General features: G+C 36.5%; 2 protein-coding genes across 2 annotated transcripts; one reads left to right on the top strand and one right to left on the bottom strand.

The window, feature by feature from the left end:
- The first annotated feature begins 535 nt into the window (after positions 1-535).
- Positions 536-4,287, top strand: LOC112758249 (uncharacterized). Its single transcript, XM_025806866.2, has 9 exons — positions 536-1,099; positions 1,303-1,367; positions 2,065-2,113; positions 2,458-2,552; positions 2,765-2,850; positions 2,971-3,030; positions 3,171-3,252; positions 3,410-3,523; positions 3,798-4,287. The coding sequence occupies exons 1-9, from the start codon at positions 913-915 to the stop codon at positions 3,966-3,968; spliced, it is 909 nt and encodes a 302-aa protein (XP_025662651.1). The 5' UTR covers positions 536-912; the 3' UTR covers positions 3,969-4,287.
- Positions 4,288-7,623: 3,336 nt separating this feature from the next.
- LOC112758248 (uncharacterized) lies at positions 7,624-9,333 on the bottom strand. Its single transcript, XM_025806865.3, has 2 exons — positions 8,975-9,333; positions 7,624-8,823 (listed from the first exon to the last, which is right to left on the bottom strand). The coding sequence occupies exons 1-2, from the start codon at positions 9,077-9,079 to the stop codon at positions 7,921-7,923; spliced, it is 1,008 nt and encodes a 335-aa protein (XP_025662650.1). The 5' UTR covers positions 9,080-9,333; the 3' UTR covers positions 7,624-7,920.
- Positions 9,334-11,235: the final 1,902 nt, after the last annotated feature.

Genomic DNA, 11,235 nt, shown 5'->3' with positions numbered 1-11,235 from the left:
AGCAATTGGTAACTCCACAAATAATCAATATAGCAATTGACTCGTAATTTTTTTCATGTCTTTTATATTCGGTATCATTATCTGTTTTATAATTACTCATCCTTTATAATTTAAATTAAGCATTAAGTACAATTTTGGTCCTTAAATTAATATATTAATAGATATTAGTGTGTTTATTAATCTACTTTTTATTGATTAAATATGAATAATAATAAATTTAAAATTAATTAAGATAATGTGTATATTACATTAAACTAATGATTATAAATTCACTTTTTAGATTTAGTAACATTTTAAAGTATTTAATAAAACAAAAATACAAGTATAAAAAAAATAAAAATAAAAATACTATTTGTATACTAAAATCAGCCACTAAAATAAGCCACTAATATATTTGTGTATAAATATATGTCTAGTTTAATTTATTTTTAATGTGTATTTGTATTCTAATTCTAATATGTATTTTATATTGTTGGTTGACTTTGGTGACTGACTTTAGTGTACATGTAGTATTACTCTTAATAAAAATATTTTAAAAAGAAAAATGTGTACACAAACTTTTGTTTATATTCTCATTATTATTATAGAGAGTATAGAAATATAAATATGGATTATATTATATCATAGATTTCGATATTGGAGATATTTTTTTTTCCCCTTAATCGAGTTTAGTTGGCAAGGAGGGTGGCGCAGTGGAAGTGAAAGTGGGAAGTGCGATCCATCCAAAGTCAATTTGGACCTTAGATAGCGTCTCTCTGTGGCGCACACTTCACTCCAACACCATCACTGCATCAGATCCAAACCTCAAACCCCTCCCAAGCCGCCGAGAGCAGACACTACTCTTTCTTTTCTTATTCTGATTGCGAATAAAATCGATCAGTTGTTCGATCTGCGTGTGAATTGGGGCACAAGATGGTTACGAAAACGGAGGAGAACCAACTGAACCGCCTCGAGAGCCAGGTGGACAACGCCGGAGGTGGAGCATGGGAGTACCTCTGTCTCGTAAGGAAGCTCAAGCTTCGCCGCTCAGACAAAGTCCTCAAGCATGGCCTCTCCATCCTGAACAATCCTTCCAAGCGATCCGCTCTTGGCCCTGAAGGTCACCATCATACCCTTACTTTTTGACCTAATTTCATTCTTATGCTTTTAGTTCTCTGGTTATTTCATTATGTTATGTACCGATTTCCTTTATATATTAGGTTTCTGTTAGTTGCAGTGATGGAATGCTTTTTCACTAAAATTCAGTTCAGTTGCAAGTCTACTTTTTCTGAATGACTATTGATTGTTTATTTCTTGATGCAGAGTGGACTTTGTATGAACAGGTTGCTGTTGCGGCTATGGATTGCCAAAGTCTTGATGTTGCTAAGGTGTTGATCTCTTTCCTCTCCCTTAGTCTCTTTCATATAATACAATGCTTTGCACGTTGAATTATGAAATCTTTGCTTCCACTTATTGAGGTATCTTTGTTGGCTTGCAGTTCAGTTTAGTTCTATGATCATTCAACAATGTTGTGAATGCATTGTCTTTTTACTAATGTATATATTTTTCCTTTTCTAATTCTTACTTATGTTATGGAGGTGGCATGCGTGTTATAATGTTGCTTATGTGTTCTTCAATGCATTATATGATTATTTGATACCTTTGTTTTCATGGAGCATGGTGGTTGTACAACATTACGTCACTTATGAGTGATGAGATATGCGGTGTCTTTGGCTGCTTTTCATCTTCTGGCCAATTGCTTTTATAAGTCTGAGTCCCCTACTCCCCTTTTCTCTTGTGGTGGTCGTGGATGGAGAAAATAATGGTTTTACAATATCTGGCTGTAGCATGAATCATGATTCTTTCACAACAGGTTGTATCATTCTAATTAAAACTTTTGGGCAAGATGTTTTGATCTTGTTAGCATTTTAGATTTTTGAAAACCAGTGTGTATGCTGCCAATCATGTTATTTATGTTGCCAAAATCGAGTGTTTGCTGCATTTTTTCCTTTCATATGTGATGAGAAACCTAATGGCTTGAGGTTTTATCCTCTTGAAGTTGACAATAATTTACTTATTTATCAGGACTGTATAAAGGTTCTCCGGAAGAAATTCCCAGACAGTAAACGAGTTGGTAAGTTACCTTCTAATTTGCACTTTTTTTATGTTATGGATATGGTAACTTTAATTTGTCAAGTATATAGCACAATCTAAAGTACGCAACTCTTATGATTTATCTCGCACTACATTTATCCACCATGGAAGCCTAAAAGGGAAAACAAATTTAAGTGGGACTGCATGTGCAGTTTTGTGAGTTATGTATGTAGGTAGTGTTACTTTGGCTAAATGTGTTTGTGCTTCCTATGATCTTATTTATTACTCAATTATCCAAATAGCTTTCACTGTGCATATGCATTTCTGCATATTTTTTCCCTGGAAAAATTGATTACTGGTGCCTTACTCGTGGAAAAATTACAGGCAGGTTGGAGGCATTGTTGCTTGAAGCTAAAGGGTCCTGGGAATTAGCAGACAAGGCATACTCAAGCCTACTGGAGGATAATCCTCTTGATCAAGTAAGGCCACTTATCCTTATGGGAAACCTAAAGGAACTAGCATACTAGTTGCTCTCTTACTTTATGTGATCAAACAATGATTTCCTTTTTTGTTATGTTTTATCATATGATTGATGCATAATCTTTATCACCCAATTTAAGCTGGGTTGCATAATCAAAGAAAGCCAAAAGCTTAAGTTTGTCTCCCCTTGGTTGTTTTTTCTACTTTACAGACCATCCATAAGAGGAGAGTGGCTATGGCAAAGGCACAAGGCAACATTCCAGGAGCTATTGAATGGCTTAATAAATATCTAGAAATGTGAGGGACCCCTTTTGTAATTATTTATACCATCCCTTCATTGATGATAAAAAGGAAATTTTTTCCTGTACCTTAAAAAACTAAATCAAGTGTTTGAATTATTTTTTCTTATTTTAACAGATTCATGGCAGATCATGATGCATGGAGAGAACTGGCCGAAATATATGTCTCCTTGCAAATGTAAGATTTTTTATTCTGCTGTTTTTCTCTTTCCATCCGAAAAAAGTTATTATTAGGATTTTATTATGTTATCGATTATTTAGTTGACTGCATTATATTATTATATTATTATTTAACTAATATTTCTATCTTTCTATCAGGTATAAACAAGCAGCATTTTGCTACGAGGAGTTAATATTATCGCAACCTACTGTGCCACTCTACCACTTAGCCTATGCCGATGTAAGTTATGTCTCTAGTAACTGTGATTTTTTCCCCATTTCTTTGCTATGTTAATAGCAGGGCACAGAACATTGCATGCCATGGATTATGTGAATGGCAGCGCAATAGTTGCTCTACGAGCTTTCATCAGCATCATCTTAAATTATGATACTCTCAGGTGCTTTATACACTTGGTGGATTAGAGAATCTCCAAACTGCCAAGAAATACTATACATCCACTATTGACCTGACTGGAGGCAAGAATACAAGAGCACTTTTTGGTGTATGCTTGGTGAGTTCTTTCTCCCTTCCTCCCTTGTGAGTGTTTTGTCGTGTGGTTCGGTGCAACTTCATGTCTGTAGAACTTAACATGGCGTTATTTGGTGGAGGGATGAACAAAAAGGTTTTATTGGTTATAGTGAAAGCAATCATTTAGTTATGCTTTGATGAATTTAAGATTTTTCTCCATAGATTGTTGATTTTCTTCTGAAGCTTGGGATTAATGAGTTCTTTACACAACTAGTAATTTATATGCCTGAAAATTGAGCTGTGCTCCTGTTCTCCAGTGCACGTCGGCCATCACACAGGTTACAAAAGGGAAGAGCAAGGAAGAGAAAGAAGGATCACAGGTACAATCTCTAGCAGCCAAAGTGTTGGAGAAAGATTACAAGCAGAGAGCTCCCGACAAGCTTCCTCAACTTACAACTGCCTTGAAGAGCTTAACACTGTCATCATGATGCAGCATTTCTTGAAGATTCTTGTTATTTATTTAGCCGAGTTTTTGACATTGCCTTAGATTGTTGCCGGTTTGAATCAACATCGTTAGAATTCCCCCGTCTTTTTCTTCTCTACTTTTAATTGAAAATTCATGTAGTTATGCGTTTTAACTTAATTATTATTTAAGACGTGTAAAGTTTCAGCAGGTCCTGTGGATCTAAAATTACCATTTCATAGGACTTCACTCGGGCATAAGGTTGGCTTACCTTTTGTTTTCGACAACCTAGTACTTTAGATGGCTCATGGCTATACAATTTAAATTGGAAACTTGTTTGCCTCTCTTTTTTTGTCATCTTTGTTCGTCAAATATCACATTATTTGTTCAAGAACACAACGAACCAGCGAGCTTTCACACATACGCCACATCCGGGTTTCAAACGACACAGCTGTACCTGTAACCAACATGGAATTTGATAGCTATTATTTATTCTCATGGAACTCTTTCATTCATTCATGGACACGAGTTTGTTTTATTGACCCATAATTTTCTGCAATCATCAAAGTTGAAACGGGTGGACGCAAATCCTTAGCGGAAAATGGTCGAGTGAAGCAATGCCACGAATTCAAATCAACTCAAAAACGGAAAACCATATACATACGCATCAGAAACTACTACACGACACTGATACGAGACATTCTACTTTTGTCCGCAACGCAGAACACAAGGTCGTTAATTCATGCAGTGATGCAGATGGCGCATAAGTTTTCAAGTTGCAATGAGTTGTGCTATATCTATCTATTTTTTTAATTTTAAAAATCGGAATATATATTTAAAATTTTCAGCTATATGATTAATCACCTTTTTTTTTATTTGCATGCAGCATAGTTGATCAACTACATAATTAAAAGACAAAATGAATTACACAAGTCACAAAGATAATATGCAATGTTGTGGGCTTGTGGCATATGTGGTAAAAATTCATAAGTAGTTGTGTTTATATGAATTTAAAAATTAAAAATTATTAGATAATAATTTATTTAAATATATTAAATTATTTAACAATTTTACACAAAAATAACTGCATCTGAGTCTCCACCGGTATAATGAGGGATAACATATCAATTCATATTCCAACAATGAGAAAAGTAAGATTTTCATTAAATTAGTAACCGAGATAGCATTGGCCACTGGACATTATGTCTCACGTGTTTATGTTGGAATCGATTGCATGCAATGCAAAGCATCATTATGGTTGAAGATGGTGAAGCCCGCTAAGTAGTAGGGACCAGTGTTATGGTGATGTTAAGTATTAACGTACAATTTTGCAGCCTTTATAACATATTTATGAAATTGTCTCCCCAATCCGTTTGCGCAAGCGGCCATACCGGACGCTGCTATGTTTGGTGCGGATCCATTCTTTTTGTAACTGCGGAAAATGTCATTTAGCTTTTTCGGGGTTAACCTCTACTCTTGTGATCTTGTCACTTCCTCTTCAAGGACCTGCAATTATTCTTCACCTCTATACAACTGTGCCTTTCATTATGTCAATACTTAAAAGACTCATGCCTTTCATCATCCCTTCTAAATTAATTATTCTTTTGACTTTTTTCCATACAATGATGAATGAATGTATTTGAACTTTTGAACATTTTTTTAATTTCTAAAAGAAAATTTTTTAATTTTGACAAAAAAAAAAAGGACAAAATAAAATATTTGAGATAAAATAGGATGTTTCAAACGATATAAACAAAATTAGAACTAACCCAAACGTTAAGAATTAAATCAGTTTCATCTAAACACATTAATTTTATACTCTGTCAATACATGAAAACTAAATTAAATTTTTGGCATCCTATGTTAGCCGAAGGCGGGAAAGTGCAATCGTGCACAACCTATAAGACAAACAACATAAACAGAAATATGACTTTATTATTAGATGTCATGTCAATTTACAGATTCCCTGATTTCATTGCAATTCCTCATTCTACAATAATAATTTATTTATAATAATCTTTTACCACTTTTCTACATAATCAAAATGTTGGACGATGGTAACGTAAAGTAATGTGAATGTTACAATTTTTGAAGAAAGAAAAGGATAAAGGAAACAAGAAACAATGCAGTAATGCTTGATCCAAGAAAAAACATTTGACATGTCCGAATACACGTGGCTTGCCCAACGAGGAAGCTTGTATCTTTTTCTTTTTCCTTTTTCCTTTTTTAATATAATAATTTGCAAAAGAACTCAACACCAACACCATGTATAAATGTAAGTTTCTGATCTTATTCCTTCTACTATGTTACTAAAACAATCTCTCCATGTTTATCTATTTATCAAACTTACATCCGCAACAAACTTCTAAGGTAATCTTTGAATTCTTGTTTGGGGTGCTATGATGTAGCAATTTGACAATAATGGCCCAAAGTATTAACTTGCAGCCATCGTTATTGACTGATCCGCAGCAAAGATAAGCTCTTCATGAACTTGACAATTGGGAGCTGGACTCCTCAAAAGTGCAAGTGGATGATGCTTTCTTAAATCATATACATCTGAGTTTTGTAATCATCTCATTTCTCAGGCTATATGAATTATGAAGGACTGGAAAAAAAATAGTAATCACAACAATATATTCCAAGTTGATCTGGATATAACTATGTACTGTTATGGCCTATCTATTCATAGCACTACTACTCAGGAGCAAGAGTGTACATGCGCATGTTCACATACTTGTGTTAGAACACAGAAGCTTTCGTCCATGATTTAAGAGATAAGCTAGACAAAACAAAATATATTTATGCTAAAAAGACTAAGATCAAAATGCAGTACCCAATAAGAGAAAGAAACACTGAGAAAGAATGGCTATCATAGGACAGTTCGGTGCACAAGCATCCCGCGTTAAAGCAGGGTCTAGGAAAAGGACGCACCCAAACGGTGTAATGTGAATAGTCTAACCTGATAACTAAATCAGTGGCAGTTACCACGCCTTGAACCCGTGACCTTAAGGTCACACGAAGACAACTCTACCGTTGCTCGAAGGCTCTCCTTCGAAGGAATGGCTATCATAGTGGTATAATTTTTTACCCACACAGATGCTATGTCAAGGTTGATGTTCTTCAAAGAAAATAATCACATTACTAAGTAGTAAGTTTCTTCCTGGTGCATAATTTGCATTAAGTGAATCATACACAGAGAAGCTAATGGTACTAAAAAGAGAGAAATATCATCAGAGTGGTCTAGTGACATACTTGAAAAGTTCTGATATATGTTGTGTGAGCTATAATAGGGTTCATAGTTCATACAGATCTAAATATACATCAACTCAGCATACAAATATAATTGGACAGTATCTCATACACAATTTGTTAACTATTATCAAGCATCAAAGCAAGCAATTCTATCAAGGCAAGGGATATTGATATCCAATTCCAGTGCATTGGTTATTAGATCAGCATGAAAAAGAGAGAGATTATAGAGAATTTATTCCATTTCACTAATCTTTCTCAATCTTACTCTCCGACCTTGGCTCCCCTACACTTATTACACTTATGGCTAATAAGGTTTCTTCCAAAAGCACCAGCTTGCAGTGCCACTTTTACATGATCAAATGAATTGGCAACGCTAACAGTTAAAATATTTGGCAAACTCAACAAGATATAATAGGTATACACTAAAGTAAAAGAGAATAGGAATGCACTTGAATAGCACAAGAAAAAGAACCACAACATTTTAGTTTCAGCAAAATAGATCATAAAATCAACACTTTGAAGACGAATATACAGCCAATTGGAATAAAAAATGGCTTCCGATCAGTTCAAATAGCTCAGCTAACTTGAGGGTATGAGTTTGACAAGGGAAATGAGACAAGCAAGAGGACTCATTTATAGCCAACTATATTTCAATCACATGTTTGATAAATCAAAACTCACTAAAAAGGTCTCTGTTAGTATCAATGACGGATTCCTGCATCTCTCTACACATTCTTCCAAGCATGTAAAATAAGCGAGAAGCCAACACCTTGCGATTTGGTATCAGAAAACCTCTGAGAGAAAGACAAGTGCAACAGATTTGCTTCAGAAAGAGGCTGAGCAGGCCACATCTTATCAGTAGATAGGCATGTTCTGAACATAAAGACAGCATCTCCCAGATATGGATTGAAGAGCCAATTATACACATCCCAGAGAACTTCCACTGCAAGGCCATCTACCAGGATAGTATGATTTCCCCGGAACTTCCATCTCAGATGCTTCACTTGCATCACTGTTTTGCTGTCGATGCGAATCATAAGTGACGGTTCACTAATACTTGTGTCACATTCAATCACAAGGTCATGAACTTGACCATTATTGCAAAACACGGCCTTGGTACCATACAACTTCTTACCAAAAACATGTTCTTTCTTGGCAACCAAAACTGCATTGTAGTACAATGGACCAACATTCGTCTTCTTAAAAGCTTCTTTCCTCAAATCCCCCAGAAGGAGAACCATTTGCCGATCTGCAACAACTCCTACATAAAATCCCTCCAATGGCTCAGGCCCGGAGCCAAATTTCGCCGAAGAGAGGTCCCAATATACATCAATTTTACACGAATAAGCCTCGAGGCTCTTGCAACCTTTTCTCTTGGAGAACACCCACGGTTTGATGTCCACCTTACAAAGACACTGATTTGTAGAGTCATCGATCCCGACACTGAGGCAATGCCCCATCAAATTCTTACTCCATGTGACGGTAACCACACAGGACTGGCTTCGAATCTGGCATTGATAAGAACTGGAAACAAGATTCTGAGCGTTCTTACTGGAGCTTGAAGATGAAGAATCTGCAACTTGAACTCCATTTTCACCAAAACAAGAAGGGAAATCCTTCATTTTGTTCTTGCAAAAGTGAACCCCAATTCAATCCAACTACCAAGACTCCTTTTTTTTTTTTCTTTTTTTTTCTTTTAGGCTTTTCACCAAACAGATGGTGCCCAGTTTTCCGGCGTAAGAGTAATTAACACAAAACGAACTTGAGATTGAACCTTACCTGAACTTGGTCAGAGACAGCAAAACCAGCAAAATCCATCTCAGAAATCGTTGGCAAAAATGCTCCTGGGGCTTTGATTTGAAATTTAGATTGGGGCGTTGCCATGTTAGAGTTAAGAACCCATGAATCGAAATTAAGGGAGAATCAAACAATTTTGGAGAATGTAGGGAGTGAAAAACAGCTTAGAGAGAAGAAGCAGACAAAAAAGCAAACTTCTTTCACTATCAATGCTACTAAAGATCGAAAAATTTTCAAAAGGGAAAACAACCCCCAAAAGCCACAAAAAAAAAAAATTGAAAACGGAACAGAGGATATAAAAGTTGCAAACCGACCTCAGAAACAACGGAGGTCGACAAAGAAGATGGGGGAAAAGAGAGAGAAGGAAAATTAACTGGGTTTTGTTGTAGATGTCGCTCTCTACATTGATTGAAGGAATGTGAACTAAGAAAAAAGAAAAATGAAACTATTTTTTTTTTCACTTTTTTATTTTTTATTTTTGCGTGGGTTTGTGACTGTGTGAGGTTGCCTTTTACCTGGTGAAGGAAGAAAGTTGAAGTGAGAGTTGAGAGAGTGAGTCTTCTGTTTACTTCACATGAGCCATCATCATCTTTCATGGAAAATTCCAAATGGACATTATGATATTGTTGTGATGATGATAGGAAATATTATAAAGAGTAAAAAAAATATTTTTACACTAATATTTTAAGAGTTAAATTATTATTTCTAAAATGAAACTTAAAAGCTCTGATAAATTGAACCATGATCGAACGAAATTAGGTTTTTTTTAACCGAAGATAAGTAGACTCGAATTCGCAATCTCTTTTTTTTTTGAAACAAAGGAAGCTCAACACATTAAAGTGGAGCAAATAAAAGAAAAAAGAAGACACATAACTAGCTACCAACAAATAAACCAACCCCTACTATCCCCAGTACTCTCATCCTCCCCTAGGATCACCACCACTCCATTCCGTGTAGCTCATCAACGTCCTTGTGTGTATGACCTCCAGGCTTGCTCTTGCATTCTTGAAGATTCGTGCATTCCGTTCCAACCAGATGTTCCAAATCACTGCAAAGAACACTGACATCCACATCTTCTTCCCCTGTTGTCTATTATGCATTCCATGCCAACTCTCAAACATTTCTTTAACAGTTCCGGAAATCACCCACTCCCTTCCTAGTAACCTCAGCCACTTGCACCACACCTGCCATGTTACCTCACACCTAAGGAATAAATGCTCAACAGATTCTAATTCCTTGGTACACAGTACACACATACTATCCCCCAGAATGTTGACTCCTAGTTTAGTCAGCCGCTCCTTGGTGTTAACTCTACCCACTAGCACAAACCACCCAAAGAGCTCAATTCTCGGAGGAACGAAACCTTTCCAAATGGAACTCGTGAAGCTATAACTCGTTATCTCAGCTGATAATGTCTCCGCTTGTATAGCCTAGATCACAGAACTAGTAGAGAAAATACCTTTATTTTCAAACTTCCACACCACATTGTCCTCCCTACCTGATGACAACCTCACTGGCCTTAACCTCTCATGCAGTTGATTGACAAGCTCTAGCTCCCATTGGAACAGTGCCCTCCTCCATTGAAAATTCCAAATCCAATCAAGCCCATCCCAAAAACCACACTCCCCGATGACAAGTCCTTGCTGACTGGAAATAGAGTAGAGTCTCGGATGACTTCCTTTCAGAGTACCACCTTGAACCCAGTTATCTTCCCAAAATCGAGTCTGCATACCATTGCCTACTTCCATTGCCAGTCCACTTACCACTTTATCACGAATCCGCGGTTCTTTTATATTCAGCTGACATATGTCCTTCCAAGGGCCACCCTTTACTGGTAAAGGCTGAGTTGCTAACATGACATCCGGGTTCAACTTATTACACGAACACACAATCTTCTTCCACAGCGGGCAATCCTCCTTTGAAAACCTCCACCACCACTTAAACAGAAGCGCTGTGTTTCTCAGCACTGCATCACCAACCCCCAATCCCCCAACCTTTTTTGGAGCCTGAACTATCTCCCACTTTACCATAGGTATACCATAGTTCCCGTTCTCCCTGCACCACATAAAGTTCCGTTGTAAAGCAATCAGCTTGTCCGCTACCGCCTTCGGCATCTTGTATAGACTAAGGTAGTAGATGGGGAGACTATTCAGCACCGATTTGATAAGGACCAGCTTACCTGATTTATTCAAAACCTTGGCTTTCCACAAACTCAGCTTCTGTTCCACCTTATCAATGATTGG

The sequence above is a fragment of the Arachis hypogaea genome, chromosome 16 (assembly GCF_003086295.3).
Source record: "Arachis hypogaea cultivar Tifrunner chromosome 16, arahy.Tifrunner.gnm2.J5K5, whole genome shotgun sequence".
Taxonomy (NCBI): domain Eukaryota; kingdom Viridiplantae; phylum Streptophyta; class Magnoliopsida; order Fabales; family Fabaceae; genus Arachis; species Arachis hypogaea.
Note: the sequence above shows the minus strand (reverse complement) of the source record. Positions and strands in the feature narration are given on the sequence as shown.